Source organism: Lycorma delicatula, chromosome 5, assembly GCF_047948215.1.
Source record: "Lycorma delicatula isolate Av1 chromosome 5, ASM4794821v1, whole genome shotgun sequence".
Lineage (NCBI taxonomy): Eukaryota > Metazoa > Arthropoda > Insecta > Hemiptera > Fulgoridae > Lycorma > Lycorma delicatula.
Genome location: NC_134459.1, coordinates 176682663 through 176709794, shown reverse-complemented (window position 1 = coordinate 176709794; position 27132 = coordinate 176682663). Strand labels below are relative to the sequence as shown.

Genomic DNA, 27132 nt, shown 5'->3' with positions numbered 1-27132 from the left:
GTTTATTAAATTATTATTGTAACTGTAAAACATCTTAGAACTTAGGAGGGAGCAACAGTAAAGTGATTTTTATCTCCAGAATTGTAGGTAATTAGTGATAGGATATCTTAAATATTTAGTGTTAAATAATTTGTTCTCATCAGCAAAATACATCATAAATTTCATTTCTTTATTCACACAATAAAGCACTTGACTTCTTAGATATTATCATAGCCAAAGTAGACAACAAAAACACTTTTAAATTCTATAAAATGTTTACATACACTACATGCATTGGCCTTATGTATAAGAAACATGTAGGCCTTTTTCTACATTTTACATTGCATTTAACCCATGTAAATTGACAGCTATAACTTAACATTTGTTGATAGCTGTGCACTTATGTTGCTAGAATACTTGTTAGGAGAAATACAGAGCAAAAAAAGACAGAAATATAATTAATAATAAAAAATACATAACACATACGTGTATTTATAAATGTATGTGTTTATAAAAATGCCAACATTTTCAAAAACATAAAGTACTTAGTTCAGATTATATACTGACAAACATGGAAACTCCAGCAACATACCAATTATTGCTGTAATTACAGTAGAGAGGGTGGATTCCAGATAATCAGACCACTTTGCGACTAGGAATAAATGACTCTATTAAACAAATCTTGTGATAAAAAAACTGAGGTTTAAGTCAAAATAATGAGTTCCTTTTATGGTCAGTAAAATACAAAAAATATCTACTTGAATGTTCTTACTTGGTTAAACGTCTTGGAAAAATTTGTATATTTTGTTCTGTCAACCTACTTTCTTACCTGACGTTCTATAAATTTGGCACAGACTCGAAATTCTGCTAGCGAACTGCCTTCATTACCTTTTTGCATACAATACTGCTGAAGTCTGTCAATGAATTTTTTGCATCTTGTAGATATGCATTTGACTTTAAGTTTCTTTTCTTCAAAATCTTACAAATGCATGTAAAAAATCTTTCTTCTAGTGGTCAAAGATAAGTTACCTCCTAACCTATGGCATTTAAAAAACAGTTAAAAGACATGTAGATAGTCATCATTGAGATTGAGTTATTTTATGAGTAAAATAAATAAACATATGAACTAATGGCCCTTATAAGTGACATTTTGGGCCATTAAACCGGTGTAATTTTACATGAATTATACCAGTATGTTTCTACTTTTACAAAACTACCTGAATTAAACCATTGCCCCGAGTAACTGGTGGTCCTACTAACCGGACTTCACTGTATTATATTATCCTGGTGTCTGCACAGTAATTGGGCATCCACGCACTCACAACATAAAAATGTGCTACACAAAATAACAAAATTAGCCTTTGCAATTACCTCTTATAAAACTGGATACACTTAATCAATTAAAACTAAAACAATCACAATATTCACATTTTTACACAGTACACTTATAAACCAAGTTTTCAACATACTTAAAACATATCAAAATCACAACAAAAAAATTAATTTGATAAAAACAATGAATTTTAATCGAGTAAATACCACATGGTTCAAATAATGGGTGTTTCAAAAACAATGCAATCCTAAGATTAAGAAGGTAGAAGTCATACATAAGTAAATTTTATTTCTCCCTACAAGTCAACTGGCAACACTGCACTCAAGGTTAGCAGCTTGTAACAGTTTAAATGTCCTTCTTATGCACTAGTACAGTGATGAGCATGAAGGAGTGTGTAATGAATGGAACTGTATGAATGAACTGTATGGAACTGTAATGAATGGAACCTTAAAATTATTTCATGTGTTTATATTTTCAATAATTATTATGAGGTCTGTAATCACACTCACACTATAGTATTAATTGTCTATTCTGTGAGTGATGCTGCTTTGATCAAGATTTTATCATAGTTTCGTTTGATCCATCCAGGCAAATGCTGGGTTAAACCCACCGGGTTGGTCTAGTGGTTAACGCGTCTTCCCAAATCAGCTGATTTGGAAGTCGAGAGTTACAGCGTTAAAGTCCTAGTAAAGCCAGATATTTTTACATGGATTTGAATACTAGATCGTGGATACCGGTGTTCTTTGGCGGTTGGGTTTCAATTAACCACACATCTCAGGAACGGTCGAACTGAGAATGTACAAGACTACACTTCATTTACACTCATACATATCATCCTCATTCATCCTCTGAAGAATTATCTAAACGGTAGTTACCGGAGGCTAAACAGGAAAAAGAAAGAAAAGGCAAATGCTGGGGCAGTTCCTGGTTTTATCTGTAGAGTAATGGGTATATCTACTCATTCCTGACGTGATGTATATAATACATTATTATACACCGATCAGAATAAAAGATTTGTTTATTTATATGTTGAAACTACACTACTGGGTTAACAGGCAAAAAATGGGACATCTCTTTTTTAAACATAATTTGATATAAATCCCACAATTTTACTTCAAATAAACTGCAACTCACACAATAATGCAGAAAGGAAATAATTAAAGTATAAAATTAATAATTTTTCATAAACTAATTCATAAAATGTAACTCTAAATAAAAGTCTTTCTTTTCTGAAACTACACTTGAAATCCTCTAATAGCTTAAGTTACTTTAAGTTGTCGCTGCACTGATTTAAATGATCAGTATTTTCCATAAACTTTGCTTGCTTAGAGATATGTAGCATATTATTATTCAATTAATTCCTTTTCTCCTGAATTAATGTGCAGGTGTAAAACAGGTGCCAGGGAGTCCAGCTTGGTTTATGGCTGCATCACATTCTCTCAGTCATAATCACCGTAATTTGACACAAGCCGCTCTGTTATCAGAGGAAGCAACTAAATATATGTCCCAGGCGTGAGTATAAATTACTCTTATTATAATTTTTTTTTTTGCTTGTCTATTATTTTAAATTGTACAGTTAATAATGTTATACAGTAATAGATTTACAGAAAAAGAAGTTATATGAAAATTAAATTTTGGTGAAACTTATGCGATAATTAGTTCGTTACAAGAAACATGAAACAAAGGTTTATTGTATTTATTTATATGGGTTTTTTTAGTAGTTAATTTATTTTTAAAAAGGGTTACTGTTTCATTATTAGAAGAGACAGAATTCATTGTCATTATTAAAATATTGATGAAAATTCAAGTAAAATGTTAATTAATAAATTTTTCTCTAGTATCAATTTTTTGGCTTTGCAGATCAACTGCATTGAATAAGCAAGAATTGATTGGAAGTTAATTCTTAATTATAAGGAAGCATAGTAGAAAAAAAATGTTAAAACATGATTTTCTGTAAAAACTGAAAATCTAAAAAAATAAATATTTAAACATAATACAAAAAAGTAAAATATAATATTTTACTTAGCCACATTTTATTTTATAATTAAACTAAATTACTTATCCCAATACAAATACTAATCATATTTATAAAGCATAATTCACATTATATTTCTCATACGTTATATTTCCATTTCCCCTAAAACATCCTTGTTAGAAAGACTTTTTTCTAGTTAATTTTGAATTGTCCAATTCTTCAATCCGAAGTCCATCAAGGGATCATCTACTGAGGCTAACATATGCTTGCCCTTCAGCAAAGAGTTTTGGAACCAAATAGACAACAGCATAGTCTACAGTAGTTCCTTGCATTTTGTGCACTGTTGATGCCCATGAGATAATCAAAGTTAGCATCCGCCATCATTCAACAATTATTTCAATTGATCAGTTTTTTACTGGACATTGTAGGATTTTGATCAATTATAGGAGCTATTAATTTTATTTCAACAACTAATATATGACCTAATGTTGTATCAACAGAAAAAATACCTTTATTTTGTTTAGTACTAATGTAACAGTGCTTTTACTCATATTGTTACCAGTAATAGCAGATATAATTATTATACTATTAACAGATCAAAAGTTTAATGCACCATTTTTTGATCCAACAGGAGGAGAAGATCCAACCCTTCATCAATAATTATTTTGGTTTTTTGGTCACCCAGATGTTTATATTTTAATCCTTACCGGCACTTTATTAATCTATCTTTACACGCAAATGAAGGTAAAATTGATAGTTGTGGTATTCTACAATTACCTGATTTTACCTTTATAAGAAGCATTTATTATATAAATTTGTTGATATAGCTTAAAATAGAGTGTTTTACTTTTACAGGTTAGGCCTTTCAAAGGAACAAGTCCATTTTGGATTACCTGAAATGGATATTAGTGAAACCTCACTGAGTCGATCTTGTCCAGAACAGATGGAATTCCCATGTGAAGCGCACAAATATCGTTCACTGTCTGGACATTGTAATAATGTACAAAGTCCTCAGTGGGGTCGAGCAGGAACTAGATACCTGAGATTCTTACCTCCAGATTATGCAGACGGTGTCAGTCTTCCAAGAGGAACACCGCAGTAGTAAGATATTACAAAATTTCTATTTATTTTTATTATTACAACTTTAAAATCCCTTAATGTGTATTTTAATAAAGAAGATGAGAATGATGAAACAACTGTGCAGGGAAAATGATCAGGACTTAAACCCGAGACCAAATAATCTAAAAGCCAGCATGTTAACACACCAACTGTCTAGCCAGCTAATGTCCATTAGTCAAAATAAAATTATTTTTGTATTGAATAAAGAATGTTAAATTATTAATTTAATTACCGTTTATAAAAAGAAATGTATTGGAAGTAAAAGCGATAACAAATTGGATAATAAGATCTCTAATAGATCTCCATTACCTCCATTGACCCAGAGACAGTAAGAGCACCCAATCAAGAAGGGCGCAGGGTGTAATAGAAAAGTTTCAAGAAAAATATTTATTTACTGCAACCTTAGAACTATGAAAGCGTGATAAATATATATATATATATATATATATATATATATAATTTTTTTTTTCTGAAAAAGGTTTGCTGCAATACATCATCACATATTTTACCTACAAGTAAGTTGAAAAAAAATAAACACATAAAATCCTTTTGATTAATAACAATTAAAGATGTATCTTATAGGGAGTATATTGATGATTAAAATAGATTGTTTTTTCTGTCACATAAGACATCTGATATATACTATTATTATTCCCCTTCAATTCTGTCTATGTCCTGAAAAATTATGGGACACTAAAATATCTTAGTTTTTTTTATCATTTTCTGATAGTGTGTATGATTGATTACTTAATTACCAGTTCCATTATGTGTTCATTTTCATATTATTAATTATTTTATACTTGTTTACAAATGAATATTATTACCATACATTCACTGGTGTGGTTGTGTTTATGAATGTGTATGTGTGCGTGCGCACGCGAGGTTTGTCTGTTTTATATTTTAATAATTTTGTATTATTTTGCCAGTAAATACATGCATAATTTTATGTTAGTTGAAAATTGTAGAGTATTGCAGTTCATATACAAAACTATCACACTCGGTCAATACCAATATATTCCTTTTTTTTACAATAATTAATTATTATTATAAAGATTAAAGTGTGATATTTTTATTATTTGTGATATTTGTGTAGGATATTTTAAATAAGTATGTGGTTCTGTGTAAGAGTCTTATTTGAATTATCAAATATTCTTGTTTAACTCTTAATAGAGTATTAATTGAATCTGAGTAATTTCCTCAGTTTTGCTTTTATAAACCGGTTATACTGTATAAACCACTGTTTATCTGTAACCAGTTATGTAATTTTATTATAAACCTTCGGAGATACAACAAAAAAATTAAATAAAGGAAAATAAATAAGAACTGGTTGTTTTATATAGTAGATTTTCTCAAAAATAATTGTAAGCCTTAATTAAAAAACAAAATACATAACAAAATGATTCTTTCAAATCAGTTTTTTTTAACAACATAGCATTCTACTGCTACGTAAATCAAATCCTACCACTAAGTGATAAAAAAAAAAAAAAAGTATTAAACGAAGATTGCAGGAAAAAATAGGATAAGCCCAATTTTTAATATTTTTATTATTTGATGCCGTGATGTACTTCATGACCATGACTACACTGTATTTTATGACATGACTTCTTTATTTCTCCGATGTGTAATTAAGGAAAAAACAAGCTGTGTCCAATGTCATAGGTATTTTTAATATTTTAGTACACAGGAACAACAGGGATGTCAAACTGTGACTGAAAAAAACAAGTTCTGTAACGTCAATGATTATTTTGTACGGTTTACTGTACAAACTAAACTTCACAAATTTCAATTAATAATGTTCTATTTAATATAATAATTATTAATCTCCCAATTTGTCTGCTTCATTCTAAAGTCCTTTTTTAATGAAAGTGTGATATTTTATAATCAATGAAAACATTATATCTTACTATAATATTCTTTCATGATTTAAATTTTTACAATTTGAAGTAATAGTTTTATACTTAATATGTAAATCGGTTTCAGTTAGTATGTAAATTTTTGTTTTGTTTCTTAAGTTCTTTTTTAAATAAACACCTGAGTATATTATGACAGTGTATATTTTGCTTTTCAAGAAAACTATAGAAAAACAGTCTACACATGAACATATCCCTATTCAGTTAGCTTACATAATGATGTAAAACAATTTACAAAATAATTATCAGACTCAAACAAAGTGACAAATTAAGAAAGAATCGTTTGGCCAAATAAATTTTTTCTCTAGAAACTTGTTAGTATCTTGTTATAACCTTCAAATCTCTTTCATGAAAAATTTCTAAAATGTCACTTTATCTGATTTTCCCCTGCAATCTTCATGAGATTTACTCATAAGTTCAGTTAAGAAATTACTCCTTACTATTTGCTATTTACATTCTGCTCAACACTTGTTATGCTTAGGATATTATTTAACATCTAATAATCTGCACAACAATAAACTGCACACCATAAATTATTTTGATTACCTCAATTAAATATTCTATTTTCCTAGTGTATTACACATTTAACAGCATAAGATTTGAAAATACAACGCTTAAGTAATCAGTTTTGACATGTAAAAATATTGGACCTACATCAGAGAATACATATGCATTTTAAAGTAATGGCCACAAAGTAATTATAATGTGCGCTCTCTAACCCATAATGACACTATTAAATAAGTTATACAATAACTGTAATGTACTCATACTCAGTTATAGATCTGTGTATAAAAAGACTTAAAAGGGTGAAGTAGAACTAGTTTTTTATCTTAAGGGGATTTAATAGATTTTTTTTTTTCAGTTCTAACAATATTCTTAAAATAAAAATTATTTCATTAAAAAAAACATAAAGTTATATATATCAAGTAAAATTATATATATATCTGATTAAAACTGAGATTATTTAACTTAAAAATATAACACAACTGTGAGGTAAAATGTCTGTAAAAGTTACAATAGAGTACACTGTAAGTGCAGAAATCATATCTTTGGTTTGGTGTATACTGGCTCCCACATGCATTAATTGTGCATGCGCATAACTGTGCATACCATGCTGTTTGTACATAATGATCAGGACTATTATGTACTGTTCTACTTAGAATGGTTAATTTTTATTGAACTAACAGAATAATAAAATGTGATTTCCATTTCAATTAAAAAAATAGGAATAGAAAATAAAATACATGAATATAATTACTTTATCTTGACATTTGTAATAACAAATGATCATTCATATTTAGTGAAGCAATATGTATTGATACTTTTCACATAGCAAAATGAAAATGAACTGTAATTAAATTTAATCAATATTATTTAATAACAGTATACCTAATTAATTAGTTACTTTTTAATATTTACATGGAACTAGCAGTTAATGATGTTAAAGAACAATTTAGATTCGGAGTAACAGTAGAAGGTGAAAAGATAAAGATGCTACGATTTGCTGATGATATAGTAATTCTAGCCGAGAGTAAAGAGGATTTAGAAGAAACAATGAACGGCATAGATGAAGTCCTACGCAAGAACTATCGCATGAAAATAAACAAGAACAAAACAAAAGTAATGAAATGTAGTAGAAATAACAAAGATGGACCACTGAATGTGAAAATAGGAGGAGAAAAGATTATGGAGGTAGAAGAATTTTGTTATTTGGGAAGTAGAATTACTAAAGAAGGACGAAGCAGGAGCGATATAAAATGCCGAATAGCACAAGCGAAACGAGCCTTCAGTAAGAAATATAATTTGTTTACATCAAAAATTAATTTAAATGTCAGGAAAAGATTTTTGAAAGTATATGTTTGGAGTGTCGCTTTATATGGAAGTGAAACTTGGACAATAAGTGTATCTGAGAAGAAAAGATTAGAAGCTTTTGAAATGCGGTGCTATAGGAGAATGTTAAAAATCAGATGGGTGGATAAAGTGACAAATGAAGAGGTATTGCGGCAAATAGATGAAGAAAGAAGCATTTGGAAAAATATAGTTAAAAGAAGAGACAGACTTATAGGCCACATACTAAGGCATCCTGGAATAGTCGCTTTAATATTGGAGGGACAGGTAGAAGGAAAAAATTGTGTAGGCAGGCCACGTTTGGAATATGTAAAACAAATTGTTAGGGATGTAGGTTGTAGAGGGTATAGTGAAAAGAAATGACTAGCACTAGATAGGGAATCTTGGAGAGCTGCATCAAACCAGTCAAATGACTAAAGACAAAAAAAGAAAAACCTAATTAAGCTATATAATTAATCATCAATATTCATAGTTAGTGTATTTAAAACATTATATAACATTTGTCTTAATGGTTTGATTAATTTAAAACAAAAATAAATAATACTATGTGTAATGATAGTTTATTCTATTACATTATCAGAAATGGTTCATTTGATTAAAAAATTTTAACAAGAACGCTAAAAGTCTTGCTGAAAAATGTGACTGATCTTTTTTTTACTGTAAAGACGCCATTAATTCGCCTAACAAGTGCCAAATATCATACTACTTATTGCAAAATGAGCTCGATTTTATAGATTTAGAATTCTGTAAAACACCATTTTTGGGTCTCCGTTTATTATCTTAAGATTTTTTCCACTGTTCCAATTTGAAACAAGGACAACATGTTTAGTGAATCTCAACTTTTTATTCATTAGGAAAATCACAGTTTTTGTTACAGACAAAGAATAAAGGGTGGAAGTGGAAATTGTATACAGAGCAAAGCAAGGTTGTCTAATAATAATCTATTACATTATTAGTCTATATTATTTTAAATAACAAATAAGTATGAATAGTAAAATTATATTATAATTAAAAATAATTTATAATATTAAAAATATTGTTATAATAATTAGGAAAATACTGAAAATTTATTAATGGTAATTCTATTTTAGAAATTTAATTACTGTTAAAATTGATTCATTTTCATTTATTTATCGTAATATTTTATTAAAATCGTTAAATATTTTAATCGATGAAGTTTCTTTTATGAATTCCTAGTTCTGGTAGACTGCCCAGTGCCAGAGAAGTATCATTAATAGTTCACAGTCACAGTGATAACCCACATTCACACTTGGTTGCCATGACAGCAGTATGGGCACAGTTTGTTGCACATGACATCGTTTTAACACCACAGATGACCGGTAAGTACATACTTTTTAGTATTCCTATTATGCTCCTTCACGTGTTCCAGGTCTGTGTACATGCTAGGTCTCCATCCTCTCTATCCTCCCACCATTTTTTCTTCCTTCACTTGTAACATATGTATTCTTTTCTCTCCATATTTTTGTTAACTCCCTCTTTCACTTAGTCCTTGAACAATTTCTGTGTGTTATTCTGTTGATTTCATCTTTCTCATTATTTTAATATTTCCATATTGCTGAAGTCTTTTTCTCTTGATTCTCTCTAATACATTCTTCCAGTTAAGATCATCTCTTATATTTATGTTTTCCTTCTGGTCTCTTCTTGTTTTCCTTTTCTAGCTCTTAAGCCAGAATCCAGCTGATCTCTTTCTGTCATTAACCATGTTCCTGCTTAATATATTATAGCTGCATAATAGACTTACACATTACAACCGTGGTCTTTTGTGATACATTTTCTTGTTTCATAACAAATGCTTAATAACTTGATAGGTATTTCTTTAATTTCCGGACAATTTGAAATTTCATTTATATTTTTCTATCGTCACAAATTTCACTTTCCAAGTACGTAAAAATTTATCATTCTGTAAGCTTTTCCATCCAGTACAATCTCTCTCCAGAAACTACCAATAGTTATGGAGCGGTGAACAAAGAATTTTGGAGGATTAGCTCCTTCTTTCTTTACTCACAACCTGTTGAACATATTTTGTCAGAAAGTATTTTATCAATACATATGAGGAGCAGATGAGGTAATCAGTGCATATGAGGTGAAAAATAGTCCCTGTCCTTTGGAAATCCAAAGGGAAATAAACTCTTAAAATTTCATTCTGATAGACCCAGAAACTAGCAGAAGGAGCAACTGGTAAATTTTGGTACAGGTTAAAAATGTTTCAGAAAAGTATAAATATCATACTTTTAAAAGTAGTAATATAATTATTGTTTTATATATATAGCATTCAATTTTTTCTTTCTTGCTGCTTTTCTTTATCTTATACTGGTAGGACTGGCAGGACTTTTACAATGAATTCTGATGTCAAACTACTCAGGGGATGCCAGTAGGAAATGATATAATGAATTTTAATCGTACATCTACTGATCTAGCGCATTACTGCCTACCCACAATATTCATACAGGAAGTATTTTACTGGAGAATAAATACTTTACTATATTTTTATGTTAAATTCTGAATAATCAGTTTAAATTATTACTAAATTTAAAAGTTTTAATTTTGATAGATATTACAATCTGTTTAAAAATTGGAATGTTTTTAAAATAACATTAATAAAAAAAGTTAAATTAAGAAAAAAATTATTACTGTACATTAATTCTTTAACTATACTCCAGTCAGTTTATTGTATTAATGTTTGATCTCTTTTTGATTCCTATAGGATTTAAGGGTGAAAGGTTAAAATGTTGTGGAGTTGAATTTACTGATTTTCATCCTGAATGTTTTCCAATAAGACTTCCAGATGGCGATCCAGTACACGGTCCTGTACATACTCGTTGTCAAGATTATGCCCGTTCAGCATCTGCACCACGCACAGGTTGCACTTTAGGTAAATTTTGTTAAGTTATCAAAACAATATTTTTTTTCTCGTTGAAAAAAGTTACACGTATGATATTTCTTCATTACTGAACAACTAGTAGTGAGGGCTGTTTGCAAAGTAGAATACTCATGCATATTTTAACAAAGAATTGTGAACAATTAAACTTAATAACGACCAGTATTTTTCTAAGCGATTACAATACAAATATTTTCTATTGAAATTTTTATTTTATTTAGGACCTCGAGAACAAATGAATGAAGTGTCTTCATATTTAGACGCATCTGTTATTTACGGAAATTCTCAATTGGAATCTGATTTACTGAGATCATTTAAAAATGGAAAATTAATTGTACAAACTGGTTTACCGGGTACAGGTCCATTAATGCCACCTGATCCTCAATCTTCTGACTGCCGGCCTAAAAGTATTCACAAGTAAGTATTGTTTTACGATAATAATAAAAAAAATATTCTTATATTTTCTGAAAACTTTTAGCTTTAGTTTGTTTAATTTTTTTTAAATTTATAGTATGAATATGATGTATCCACCTTATATCTGCAAGTGATATATACAAAACCTATCGTGAATAGTTTTAAACAATTAATTGACTCGATCTTTAACGTTTTAATTGTTGACAATGTTTTAACTTTAGAAATAGCATTTACAGCATCCGCATTTTCCCATTTTTATGAATTTATGTGTTTTGAATGATAAGGTATTTGGTGACTTCTATTATGTATTGTTTATTATTTTATGATATTTGGTATAATATTCTGGCAAAACTCTATGGATAGGGATAAGAAAATTATTCACGTACTAAATAACTAACATGTAATGTCAAACAACACCAGTGGTTCTATTGCTCATTGCATGGATAGTATTTCATTAATGACAATAAGATATTTTTAATAGTTAATAGCAATTTGTTGGTTATATAAAATTTTTGGTCATCTTATAAAATGACAAGTTTTCATGGAAATAATCAAACTATATTCTTTAACTTTAAGGATCTTACCAAGCGATTAACTTTAAGGTCAACCAAGCGATAGAATTTAAGACCGAACCGGACCGAGTTACTCTTTTACACTTTAAATATTACTCATTTATTTAATTCTATCGCCCACCTGTGATGTCACAACATTGCAAATGACTACAACATTTTTTGGGGTAAGGTGTGATTTTGTAAAAATATTTTTTTTTGCAATTTTATTATTTAATTGTTAACAAATGCTCCTAAGAAAAATATGATCTTAATTAGGTGAAATCTCTAAATATTGATGGTTACCTTACTGTACAGCCTCACCTCACTGACCTTTTAAGTTGAAAATTTAATAGCATCAATGACCCATATATACAGAAGTAATCTCACCAAGTTTGGTCAAAATCGATTCAGCAGTTCTGTAGATATAAAGTGATTTAGAGGCCAATACCAAACACACGTACATACGAACATTAACACTAGGAAAATTTCTAACTGAGTTTTTCATTGTATACTTTATACAGTACTAGTAATAGTTACACTAATTAGATATCTTCTTTAATTTTTAATGCAAATCAGTAATTTCGCTAATCATAATTCAGTTTTGTCGATTGATTTATTCATATGATATACCATAGACTCTGGATTCACTTTTCAGTTTAGTTGATCCCAGGGCCTGTAGATAGCTACTACATCTCTTGTTTATATAGTGGATGTATAATTTTATTTGTTATGCGTTTAATATTTTGTTTGTAATGGATTCACATGGATTCACATTTGTGCTGGATTTTTTTCTGGAACTGACCATGATCATTAATGACAGGAATCCTTGTATTTTAAATTGAAAAATAATTATTAAGTTTTTTATTAATTAAATACCTGTATGATTTCTCTTTTCAGATGTTTCAAATCTGGTGATACTAGAGTTAACGAGCATATCGGTTTAGCTACATTGCATACACTTTGGGTTCGTGAACATAATCGTATCGCTGAAGAGTTAGCTGCCTTAAATCCTCATTGGGTAGATGAAATTTTATTTCAGGAAGCTAGGAGAATAGTTATCGCTGAATTACAACATATAACTTACAATGAATTTCTACCGCTCATATTGGGAAAGGTAACTTAATATCTTAATTGAATTTTTATATCGGAATTAAAATCTATTGCTAGAATAATTATCTCTTTCACAATAATACACGAAATATTTATGTAGATGAATAGTATTTGTACTTTTAAATCTTATGTTAAATATATTTATTTTTAACTTTATTTAATTACGTTTTATTTCCGTTATTTATATTTTTGGTAATATATTAGCTAAGTATTACTATCACTGAAACCAATGCACTTTATCCATTTGAAAACAGTTTTATAAAACACATGAAGCGTGAAGGTTCTACAATGAATGTTTTGGAAAAGCCTCTATTAAACAGAAATTCCTAATATAAAAGTAAAGAAAACATTTAGAAAAGTACAGGGATCTGATTATTTTTTTTTAGCTTTTTGATTCATAATGTGTGATACGATTTATGCTTACAAAAATTGTGGGAAACAGAATTTTCTAATGTAATTTTGGTGTTCCGACAACCAGAAAATTTTAAGTAGACTAAAATTTGACAAATCAAAGTTAGTTTTCCATATGATAAAATCAAATTAACATTAATTATTGGATCTTAATTAATCGAGAAAGTGTTTTAAGAGTTTATTTTCTTCTTTCCCTGATGTGGAGTTAATATTAAAATTAAATTAGGTGTGCCGTACATCCTTTTACATTCTAATATTTTTATAACAGGAATCGTATTTAAAGCATCTAAGGAGTAGTGTATAAATTTGAAGGGTGTGAAATAAGGCAAAATACCAACAGTAAAGACACATTAATGAATCGGTTGTTATAGATCACCAAAATTAAGAACTGGCAGATCTGACTGAATGCTGTTGACATTTTTTAGCAGTTAATGATCATACCAATTATTATTACTTAATAAAAGATATTACCATTAAGATATGTAGTTAATAATAAAGCTTTATTATTTATTAATACATAGTTAATAATCAAAACAAAAAATACAATACACTGACCTGCACAAATAAAGTTATAGTTGGTCCAATCAGTGTCATTGCAATGTCTTCTACAATGGACAGTCGGGTCACTTTTGTTTTTAGCAATAACAATGAAGATTTAAAAGCTCTTTAATCATAAATTTAATATTTTCTAACCAAATCATAGAAACTAATCACAAATTCATCAACATATACTCAGAAGATGAACGCAACTCTACACCTTTAAAGATTGTGGAAGGCGTTTATGCCTTCCATATATCTCTAGACTAAGAATCATTCAGAATTACACTAGGCCCAGCCAATGTACAAGCTTGTGACGTCACCAGCAGACTGCGTATTACGACTCGGCCTGAAAATATCAACTCTGCGTGTCAAATTGAAGAATTACTTATTATCATATTGTACACAGTAATACTATCATATTTACATTTACTAATTATAAACAATATGTAATTAATTCTTTTATAACCTTTATTTGTACTATATTATTGATTTTTAATAATAAACAAAAACTTACTTGAATTTTCTTCATACATCTAATTCAAACTTCTAGCAAGTTTACCATCCTCGTTAAACAAATCACTATCGCTGTCACATTCATTTTCACTTTCACTATCAGAGTATCCATGTATAATATAATGTTCTGTCATTTCATCTATCAGCAATTCCAGTTTTTCATACTCTTTTTCAATATTTTTTTACTTTTTCACAAAGAGTTTCCAATCATATTCATTCGTGGAATTAATTTTCTCCGTAGTTAATTTTTCAACATTTGTGAAAGAAAATGTTGTGTTATGACTTGCCACATGTCTTTTTATGGCTGACCATACCATCTCGATCAGATTCAAATCAGGATGGTACTGTGGGAGTCTAAGAACACAGTGCCCATGTTTTTTCAAAAGTTCATCAAGCGATAGTTTTTGTACTTTAGTTTTAGTTTTATGTAACTTTACTAATATATACTCAAATAACTGTGATTTCAGCATTGTTTAACTATATAGAATATGGGTTTTCTCCACCCAATCGGTCATATCTTTTCTTCTGAGTTAGAATTTGGCGATTTATCAATACCTGTATTGTGATAAGGGGCTTTATAAACAACTACTAATGACATTGGTGGAAGATTTAGAATCAATTTTTCACGCACCCATTTTATGAAATTGTCTGTATTCATGTTGTCATGGTAGTCGCCACTTTTCAAACTGGCTTTCCAAGTTGGTAATGAAACCGTTAGAAATAAAACCGATTTCTCCTCCAGCATCAATTACTATTAAACTGCCACCTTTATTAATTGGCACATGAAGTCCCTCAACAATACCATCAGACCACGACATTGTCGAACAATGCGAACTTGAAACGTACGTTTCATTCAAATAAACAATTGTAGCATTGCTTTGTCTGTACTTATCTGTTGCCTGCAAATATTCAATTCTCTTCCATATGATATTGAATTTCTCAAATAAAAATTTTCTGTTATTTTCAGTTTTACGCATTTTAACCTCTCTTTCAAAATAACGGCTAAGTTGATTCATTGACTTTACAATCAGTAGATGACTGAAATTCTTGGCCTATTTTTTTTAAAGTAGGTAAATTCATTCTTCTTTGAATGAAATTCATTAACTGTTCTTTTAACTACACCTAAATCAAAACTGTCCAGTCCACTGACAGGTTTCGAACGTCGTTTATACTTTTTCGGTGTGCTGAAAGAACACGATTGGGATGTTGATTGAAGAACCATGTCTTTTTTATCTTCTGAGTTTTTGAACCTGTGTTCTTGATATCCCACAAACGCAACAGTTCTTTCTTCGCATTTTTTATTGCCAAATATATGTTTGTCGTCAGTTAATTTACCTACTTTTGGAGCTTCTTTTTTCATAAAATCATTAACATAATTGATAATTTCAGGTGCTTGACTCCTAAGTTTCTTTTCTTAACTACGGATTTAAATTCTGCCTTAATAAACCGCACTAACACACGAACAAATATACAAAAAATAATATATTACAAAAAACGAATATTGTATATCACACTTTCAGAAATAATACAATTCTCATGATTATTCGTTGTTTAATAAATGAAATCGGGCCGGTAAGAGTTTTGTTACAATTTTTCCTATTTTTTGCATGGAACCTTAAACATCGTTTATTATGTATTATTTTATATGGAATGGAATGCAAAGGTTGTGGGAGTTTCATAAATTCTCCCTACGAATCGCAGAACCTGGACAGTGTCCATTGCTGCTATGCGATTCTATAATCGGGCGTGTTTAAGGGTTTATTTATTTAATGACGGGTCTAAGTTTTATATTATTTTATATTTTAAGGACGGATTTATTAGCATCCGTTTGTACCAGCGTTCTCGAACCCATTTTAGGGTCCGACCACGGGAGACTAGGCTTTTAAAACCTGTCCTCCCGACGTAATTCCCCTTCAGACCGTCCACTGAAGTCCTTTCGGTGCTAACGCTTCATAGGCTAGCAGGAACACGCCACTACGGGACACTAACTGTTTGGAGGGAGCAATGCGCCCCCTTCTCCGGAGGAAGTCGCAATTGCTGATTATTTTATATCTATTGTTACATATATTTAACATGTATATTTTTTAAACAGAATTTTAAATTAATAACAGATTTTGGTAATAGAAAAGTAATGTCTTAGCTATTTTGATATCAGTTTCGGTTTGTTAAAAACAGTTTTATTTAAATTACAGAATTTTTTTGAGCGAAAGAAATATATCTGCGAGACTCTTACCGTACGGTTTACAATTTCATTGTCATTTTTTTTTATATCAGTGCGTTTTGTTAGATTATTCTTATTTTTTTAATGAATTACTGACTGTTATCTTATGGATTTATTATAAAATTAATTGCCTTTGTAGAACAAACAAATTGAATTTCACGGCCAATTTTCTGTATTGATAGTCATATCATTCACTTCATACCAAATTTTTTTCTTTTTTGATAAAACTAGTATAATGACTTCCACGAATCGAAGATCAGTGATGTAATATTGAACTTATTGCTTTAAAGTGTAACCCTCGATTTTTATCGTTAAATTCGATTTTACCAATCGAATTTATTTCTGTTTTATTTATTCCTTTTTTAATAAAACTAGTATAATCTCTTGTAAACTAATACTTTTATTATTTATCAAAGAAGTGATGGGAATTAAAGAATTTGTTTCATCTTCATTACTTTAATTTACATAAGAGCATTTACTATCAAAACAAGCTGTAGTATATTTTCTTTTAAATTTTATTATTTCAAGTACATTTCAAGTTTTTGTACCCTCTCTCTTTTTTTTCCTGTTTAGCCTCCGGTAACTACCGTTTAGATAATTCTTCAGAGGATGATATGTATGAGGGTAAATGAAGTGTAGTCTTGTACATTCTCAGTTCGACCATTCCTGAGATGTGTGGTTAATTGAAACCCAACCACCAAAGAATACCGGTATCCACGATATAGTATTCAAATCCGTGTAAAAATAACTGGCTTTACTAGGACTTGAACGCTGGAACTCTCGTCTTTCCAAATCAGCTGATTTGGAAAGACGCGTTAACCACTAGACCAACCCGGTGGGTTAAGTTTTTGTACCCTACCTATCAAGTACTGCTATCTAACGGCACGATTCGTTAAGTCACTTTTTTTTCCTTTTTTTCTTGTTTAATCTCCGGGACCACCGTAAAGTATTGCTTCAGACGATGATATGAACGATTAGTAGCGTGTGTGAAAATGCCATGTCTGACTGGGATTCGAACCTAGGACCTCCGGATGAAAGGTCGGGGCTCTACCACTCGCGCCATGGAAGCCAGCAATTACGTTACTAAGGCCGTTAAATCACGTTAAAATAATTAATAAAATGACATATTCGAGTCCTGCGGTTCATAAAATGGGAAAAAAAAGTTGACTAACAAAATTCGAGATATGATTTGGAAGCATTCTTTAGTAACAATCTAATCGAACTGGAATAATGTTTTCACGATTATTTTTTTCTCCACATTTTCATTTCACTGTTAGGTTAGGTCACGTTTAGAACTGTAAACGTAGTTCGTTGACTTCGCCGTCTGCAGACACTTACCTCTTACCTAGATCGTGGATACCGGTGTTCTTTGGTGGTTGGGTTTCAATTAACCACACATCTCAGGAGTGGTAGAACTGAGAATGTACAAGACTACATCATTTACACTCATACATATCATCCTCATCATCCTCTGAAAAATTATCTAAACGGTAGTTACCGGAGGCTAAACAGGAAAATGAAAGAAAAAGTTATTAAACCTTAAATGTTATTAAACCTCAGAAACGGTCGACCTGAGACTGTACAAGACTACACTTCGCTTACACTCATACGTATCATCCTCATTCACGCTCTGAAGTAATACCTGACGGTGATTCCCGGAGGCTAAACAGGGAAAAAACTCTTACCGACGAACTTGTGATTTAGCAAGTAGAACAACAGGTGATGACTCAGATGCCCAAATTACTAAATACTTGTAAGAAAATGTTAAAACTCATATTTTTTTCAAAGCACCGCAAGAGTTTCAGTAAATCTATAATGATAAAACAGCGAACTATATTATTTAATCCACCAAAAAAAAAACAAGCTATTTTATTTTCTGAAATGAATAATTAAATAATTTTTAATCCGATATAAAGATTTTGGAATATTCTACATCTTTAGTAAAAAAAAAGAACGAAAAACATTTTGACTTTTAAAATGCTGTTTAAAGTAAACTTTATTTTAAGAATCTTACACGATTTTTAAATAATTTCATAGAATTACAGAAGTTTGAAAAATTACATTTTTTTAGGATGCGATGAAGTCATATCAACTTCAGCTCGAATTGGATGATTACTTTAAAGGTTACGATATGTCGCTTAATCCTGGAATATCTAATGCGGTTGCTACAGCTGCTTTGTATTACTTCATTTCACTTATGCCAAAACAGATGCAGTTGTTTGACGAGGTCAGTATTATTTGATTTGTACATTCTATTTTTTTCTCTAGCATCATCCTTTAGTGACGGTTCTGGAGAACTAAAAAATTTAATTGAAATTTAATCTTTAAGCTAATACTTAAACCCGCTCATCGGGAATGGAAAGAATACTTCTAATGGAGTAAAATTATTTTTCAATTAAGAGCATTTTTAAACTGTTTATAATTTTTTTTTTATCATTATAATACTAATGTCATATGAAAAATTCTTAATGATTTTTGCCCTATGTAACAATTATTTGAATATGACAACTACCTATTCAAATAATTTTATTTTACGGGCTTTCAACTTTCATGTATCTGCTTGTTCCATTTCTTCTAATACTATAATCATAAGTCTCTAAATCTCTCAATATCCTCCTATCTTGGAACAAACCACATTCAGGATTAAGTATACATAAAAATAAAGAGAAACTCTCCAAGAATCTGAACTTTTCAGAAGATTATGGTATGAGCTCCTTTAGTTTGTCCTACAGATATCAAAATGATATTCCACCGCTTGCCATACACGATAGAGAAAATATGCAGTGTTATAGATGAAACACTGAAGTGTTTCAAATAGTCCAATAGTGTTTCAATAGTCCAAATTTCTTTCATATTTGAATACAGAACATTTGTGTCTTTACTTAACCCTAAAAACAAAAATCCATAGGGGTAAGATCTGGAGACTGTGGATGCCAGCCAGGATGTCTATTCTTCTCATCCAATCGTCGCTAAGAAAATGCTTCATTTATGCAGTCCTGAACGAATGTGGTGAAATGTGGAAGAGCTTCATCTAACTGGAGAATAAAATTTTCCATAACCTTCTAATACATCCTGGAACTTGTTTTATAATTTTTTTTAAGTCAGAAAGAATGGAACCGTCTGCCTTGTCTAATTGCACATTATACATTAACTTTCAGGCTGCCATCTTGAATATTTCTTCATGACGTAAGGGAAAACATAATCGGTGAGAATTTATTTGTCATCATGATCCGGAATGTATGTAATGAATTTAAATTGTTTAATTTTGTCCTGCGGATAAAATGCCTGAATTTTATAACCGATAATGCATAGTTTTTGTTTTAAAACTCTGGGAACAATGTTTTTGGAACGCCTTACTTTACAGAACACTTCTGCAATGATTTTTTAGGGTTATGCAAATGACTTATTAGCACAGTTTCAATGATCTCAATAGTCACTGATGGTCATTCTCGATTTGACTGTGTCGATAGGCTATTTGTTTCTTTGAGTTGTAATCTCGCTGGCAAACATTATTTTCATTGAATACATGACAGTATTCAAGTTTAAAAAGTGCAGCTGAATAAATTAGCAAACCACAAAAACATACTACACAACAATTATGGTGACTGATGTGTATCATGTCGCTACTGACCTTATAATACAGTATGTATGCACTAGTAATAGAACTTATTAATGTATCAACATTTATGAAATTTTTCTCTTAGTTTTGATGTGTACTTCATGTCTTCATAATGCATTGTCCAAACGTATGATTTTTTGAAATCCCACCATTACTTTATCAAAATACTGGATTTTCTAATTTTTTATCCCATAACTAAAATAATTATTTGTAATTTTGTTTAGATATTGAGCCCCAAAACAGTAAGTTGTATATGAGATATTATCACCCACATTATACTACTCTTATCAATCTATTTTCACTAAGGTAGATATTAATTTTAGATCAAAAAAATTTGCGCTTATAAATGACTGTAATACATTTTTTTACCCATCGTGACAGTAATATTATTTTCTTGTTTTATTTATTTACTTTTAAATCCTATAAAATAAGATTTTATATTATAAATAAGGTTTATTTTCATTTATTATTAAATTTCACTAAATGAGATACTAATTAGCTAAAAATATATCTATGAAAATATGTAACTCTAATGCACTTGTATTAGGTTTGATCTGTATCAATATTTATTATCTGTATAAAAATAATAGCTATCTTATAACTGAAAGGAATTTATCCTATTCAACCCATTCTCCATTACATCGGCCAATAATAATAAATTTAATAAAAAATGTAATTAAAAAATACTTCATTTTGTACTTAATTTACGATACTGAATCGGTAACAAAGCCAACAACAGTGAATTTCATATCTTCACACGTAGTTAGAGACATGTTCTCACAAAAAGCAACAAAATGGAAAAATAAAAATATTAGTGACTTTAGATGAAGGAGATCGATTTAAAACATAATTTATTAAAAAATTTCAGTTTTAATCAACAAAAATGTGATCTGTGATATCAGAGCTAAAAACAGGCTCATTTTTTAATATCATAAAAAATCCCTTAAATAATGTAAGTGAATTTTTTTTAAAGGGAATCAAAAAATTAAAAATTTCATAAGTTAAATTTTTCTGCATACTCTATGAAAATCTGACAGTTGATTTTCAAAGTTTCTATCCTCAGATTCATTCATCTGCATATAATGTAAAACTGGGTATTAGATTTGAACTCTGTATTCCAACTAATATTTTAACAAAGTGTAATGAATAATTTCTGACTGCTTCAGTCTTTACACATTTCTATTCCTGCTTTATGTGTACGCCTATTTTGTCAACTGTGAGGTAAATCTCATCCAATTAATTAGCTAACTCTTTGAACGCCTTTCTTCTCCAAATTTTTATGAAATAAGTTAAAAATTCACAACTCCAAAGTTATACGTAGCTCTAAAAAAATTAATATAGACTTTTCTACCGAATTCACTGCATCTGTCACCTTTCCTACATAAGTTATTAATGCAATTTATGTGTAGATTTCACTTTTTGGATCTGTGTTATTCTGATAATATATATATATTTTTTCATTCAGATGAATTTCTAACCCGCTGAATAATAAAATTATATTTATTATTTCACTTATCTTTGTAATACTTACACTTATTAGAATAAAGTATAATATTATATTTTCTTGGTAATAATCTTAAGTTATTTAATTGTTGTTTGATAGCAAGGTAAGCATGTCGGCGATGAGATAATCGGTTCATCATTTTATGCTCCTTTTGCTCTGTATAATCCTGGAGGATTAGATTCAACTTTAAGGAGTTTTCTTAGAAGTTCAGCTCAATCAAATGATCAACATATCAACTCGGTGCTTACTAATCACATGTTTCAACAGTCAAAGAAAGGTAAATGATTATTCTTTTTTCTTTATTTTCTGTTTAGCCTCCGGGAATTACCGTTCAAGTATTACTTTAGAGGATGAATGAGGATGATATGTATGAGTAAATGAAGTGTAGTCTTGTACAGTCTCAGTTCAACCGTTCCTGAGATGTGCGGTTATTAATTGAAACCCGACCACCAAAAAACACCGGTATCCACAATCTAGTATTCAAATCCGTATAAATGATTAATTTATCACTTCATCACCGACAGGTTTGTAATGTCAGTTTTTATGTTGGTGAAGTGATGTCAAATATTTATTGTAATATAGCGATAATTTATTTGATTTGAATTTCAGTTTTATGGTACTTATTTCGTGATTTTTATAGTAAAAGTTAGTTTATTAATTTCTCAGTCAAATATTTATTTGACTGTTTTGTACACAAACATTTAAAACCATATCGACCTTGAAACAAACTACCCATCAACTAATGAAGGCTTTTTTTCAGTACACTGTAATTATACACTCTGACAGTTTTACACAGACAATATTTCATTCTGTTTATTGATTTCAAATTAATTCACACGTATATATTTGTTGACAATTTTTGGAAAATCACGAGTTGTGACTGGAAACATTTTTTTTTTATGTTCTTTTAACAATTTCAAATTGCTTTTACTACAATAGGCACCATATAAATGGCATAGTTATAACCACATATTTCAAAGTCACTTGCCATATAACTGGCAGGTGACTTTGCCATGATACTGTGTAAAAATAAATTGTAGAAAAAATTTAATTACAACATTAGATTCATTACTGAAAAATCTTTTCTTTGTAAAATGTTAAACTGAACAATACTACTATGTCATATGTAAACAATTTGATAATAACAAATTGCAGCACATCATGTATTGCAACCAAACAGTATTTGAATTCAGAAATGTCATTCAAAATGACCCTTTTTAATTCACAAAATAATTTAAAATTGTTTGTAGTTGAGTTCACGTTGTACTAATGATTCCAATGATACCAAATAAACAATAGTAAAATACCTGTCAGACCCTGAAATCCACTTCTTTTGCAAAAAATGTCATAAGCTTTTTGAAAAAGCCATTTAAAAGGTACTCAGTAGAGTGATAAACAAGACAGATCTTCAATAGCTTGGCCCATGTTTGCAACATTTACTTTTATAGATATATATTTCTGGATTTCATCTAAAACAACATTTCCTTTAAGAAAAACATACAAAAAAACAAAATTAGATTTTGTTTTTTAAATCAAGACTGTAATATTTTTTTATGTTTAATTAACAAAATTAAATAATACTCTGAGCTCAAGCAAGTTAGAAAATTTGAAGTGTTCGTATATTGAAGGGAATTGTAAATTGGGATTATATTTGATGATATATTGAATATGTCATTTATCTTATGTAAACTTTGTTCAGGTATATGATTTCAACATACCAGTGCTGTTGTGATACTTCTGTAAAAGTTTTGATCACCAGAGTTCAACTAAGGCAAGCTCTCAATTACATCATCCTGAGATGAGACAATTCAAGTTAATGTATTGTAATCGGGCTTTCAGCCTTTTATAAGCAAGTACAGAATGCATGGTTGAAAAAACGATATGAATTAATGCACTTTAATAAAACACTGTCATCATTATTAAATGTTTATTATGCTTACATATATTCTTGTCTGACATATAATGTCATCTCTTGGGGCTCTCTCAAAAAGACAAAACAAGTTTCAAATACAAAAATGGAGCTCATAAGTATGAATCATGTTGACCAATGTTTTGAAAATTAAAAATGTTAATATCCTTGCATTTATATCTACAAATGTGAAATCTGTGCTAAAAAGAATAGTCACTTATTCTTAAAAAATAAAAATATTTAATTCTGTCAAATCAAAATACAGAACAGCTTGTTTTCATATGCCTTAATACAATATTTTGGCTGAGAAGAAAAATCTTACGCTTCAGTAGACCTTTTGTAAAAAATTACAATCCCTATATAATCTTCCCACCAATTCATTTAAAATGTAATTATTAAAAAATTTACTTCTACAGAAACAATACGTGTTCTGACAATGAATTTTTAAATAATACCAATTAAAAATATTAACCAAAAAAGCCCTAATTTTCTACATCTCTGTTCAATGTATACATAAATATGTTTTATTATTTATTTATTCATCTCATAAAATTACTGCTAAATATTATATATCTTACAATACTACTGTATAAAAAGTTAAAATAAAATATGTTGAATTATTTGAGTTTTCAATAAAAGGTACACACTTCAATAAAAGGTAAAATGTACACAAGATTAATGTTAGTAAATATATACAAAATTAATGTTAGTAAATATACACCTAAAGTGATACATAAATAAAGAAGTTATTTATCTGTTAGACAAAAATTTAAATAATCAGTATAAAATATTATTATTTATGAAATTTATTTTCCATTTATTATTATTGTTTTCCATTTTTCATTGTTATTTTATTTTATTTTCAATTTATGGAATTAATATCTCAAAGGAAAACCTAGAGCTGAAGTTACTATAATTTTATAAAAAACATAAAAAATTGAGGATACTAATCCACAGTTTGAAAATACAACAATGATAGTTGGTTTCTAATTTGTGATCACATATTAGAAGCTGTATTTGGATGTACTTTTTTTTATTTTGAAAAATGGAAGAATGAACAAAAGGAAAGAATTTATTATTACTTCAATTAAAAAAAATTAAGTAGCTATTCTTTTAAATAATGGCGAAACTTTTAAATTGAGGGTTATTTCATCGTCCTACTTTCCTTAATAAATTGTGGAAACTTATTATTACATCTAAGGAGAAAAATAACTAGAATTCTAGAAGTTTCACTTATGGGTTCAGGTAAAGGATAATTATTTGTTGATCTTAAATTTGGTTTTCCATCGATTGTAAGAAGATTCTTACATCAATTTGGCCATTATTGTCATTTCTCCCTCCATATGCTTCTGAATCGTCATTTGTTTTGTAATTTTTTTTACACATATTTATTAGAATCTTTGTGTATTTATTATTTCATCTGTTGGTACTTAAAATACCAACACACTGTTGGTACTTTAATCACACGTATCACGGAATTCGTTAGAACTTCGCCGGTAAGAGCCTGCAGCCGGCGAAGTCAACGAACTACGTTTACGGTTTTAAACATAATCTAACCTAAAAGTGAAATGAAAATGGAAAACAATTAAAAAATACTTGTAAAAACATTATATTTCAGTTCAGTTTGATTTGTAATAAAGAATAGTTTCAAAAAATACCTCGAATTTTGTTAAGACAACGTTTTTTTCCATTTGATGAACCCAATATGTCGCTTTACTCATTTTTTAATGTACCTTTACGAATCTTGCCGCTAGACACCTGTTCTTAGTTACTGGTAGCATACAAAAACTTGAATATAGTTGAAATAATAAAATTTCAGAAGATGAAACAATTTTTTTAATTCCTATCATTTATTTTATAAGTCTCAGTTTACAAGAGAGTAGACTAGTTCCATTAAAGAAGGAATAAATAAAACAGAAATATATTCGATTGGTAAAATCGAATTTAACGATAAAAATCGAGGGTTACACTTACGAAGTAAAGTGCAATATTGCATCACGGATATTCGATTTGTGAAGATCATTCATTATACTAGTTTTATTAAAATAGGAAAATATGGTGTGAAGTGAATAAAATGATTATCAAAAAAAAAAAAAATTGAGCTTGAAATTCAATCTGTTTGTTCTAAGGCAATAAATTTTAATAATCAATCCATAAGATAAAATACAATAATTCATAAAAAAAGATAAAAGAATAATCTAACAAAACACATTGATATAAAAAAAAATAATAATTAAATTGTAAACCGTACGGTAAGAGTCTAGCAGATATCATTTCTTCTGCTCAAAAAACAAAAATTTCTCGTAATATTAATAAAACTGTTTTTAATAAAACGAAACTGATATCAAACAAGGTAAGACTATATTTCTATTATCAAAATCTGTTATTAATTTAGAATTTTGTTTAAAAAAAATACGTGTTAAATATATGTTATAGACAATAGATATACAATAACTGACAATGTTTAAGCGTTCCATATAATAAGCAAAAAATAGAAAAAAATTTTATAAAACTCTTACCGGCCATATTTCATTTAACAAATTTTGCTATTTTTTGCTTATTATATGGAACGCTTAAACAATGTTTGTTATTTGTTATTGTATATCTGTAACATATATTTAACGTGTATTTTTTTAAGCAAAATTATAAATTAATAACAGATTTTGATAATAGAAATGTAGTGTCTTACCTTTTTTGATGTTAGTATTGTTTTGTTAAAAACAGTTTTATTTATATTACAGAAATTTTTATTTTTTTGGGTGGAAGAAACGATATCTGCGAGAATTATCGTACGGTTTACAATTTCATTGTAATTTTTGGTCTTTATTTTACAATTAGTTGTATATTCCATGGATCAGCCTGTCTACTCATTCATTATTTGATCTACGTAATAATATTATTATTATGTTATGATAAGAATAAAGATATAATTATTGAAATAAACATATAATAAAATTTAAAATTAATTCCTTCATTCACGAATTCAAATTTGTAACTCGGTGAAATACCTATATTAAAGGTTCGATGTTTTCACAAATCCTAGCCTTCGGTTCATTACGTATTACGGTATGAGGACTATGAAAGAACAATTCACTTTAAAAAATTCCTTTAAAATTGCACATATCTGATCGTATTTTTGTTCTTGTGGTTGATGTAATATGAAAAAATAACTCATAATAATCCACTAGCTTTGTAATTTTGAATGTATTTTTATAGCATTAACTGATCGAACGTAATCGTCACATCAAAGTTAAAATTGAAGTGCAAAATTCTTGCA

The 27132-nt window shown here is 29.1% G+C and overlaps 1 protein-coding gene and 1 long non-coding RNA gene across 2 annotated transcripts in view; one reads left to right on the top strand and one right to left on the bottom strand.

Annotated features, from left to right (window-relative positions):
- Nucleotides 1-27132, top strand: part of LOC142325614 (uncharacterized) — a 169800-nt gene that overhangs the window by 84059 nt on the left and 58609 nt on the right. Inside the window, exons 3-10 of the mRNA XM_075367581.1 lie at nt 2698-2824; nt 4143-4388; nt 9362-9504; nt 10890-11057; nt 11285-11480; nt 12926-13142; nt 18895-19050; nt 22046-22223. Coding sequence (XP_075223696.1) covers nt 2698-2824; nt 4143-4388; nt 9362-9504; nt 10890-11057; nt 11285-11480; nt 12926-13142; nt 18895-19050; nt 22046-22223 — 1431 coding nt within the window. The remainder of the gene's footprint in view (nt 1-2697; nt 2825-4142; nt 4389-9361; nt 9505-10889; nt 11058-11284; nt 11481-12925; nt 13143-18894; nt 19051-22045; nt 22224-27132) is intronic.
- Nucleotides 57-25751, bottom strand: LOC142325615 (uncharacterized). The gene is made up of 4 exons (XR_012756575.1): nt 25514-25751; nt 23254-23430; nt 14105-14435; nt 57-1016 (listed from the first exon to the last, which is right to left on the bottom strand). It is a non-coding gene; the product is annotated as an uncharacterized LOC142325615 (long non-coding RNA).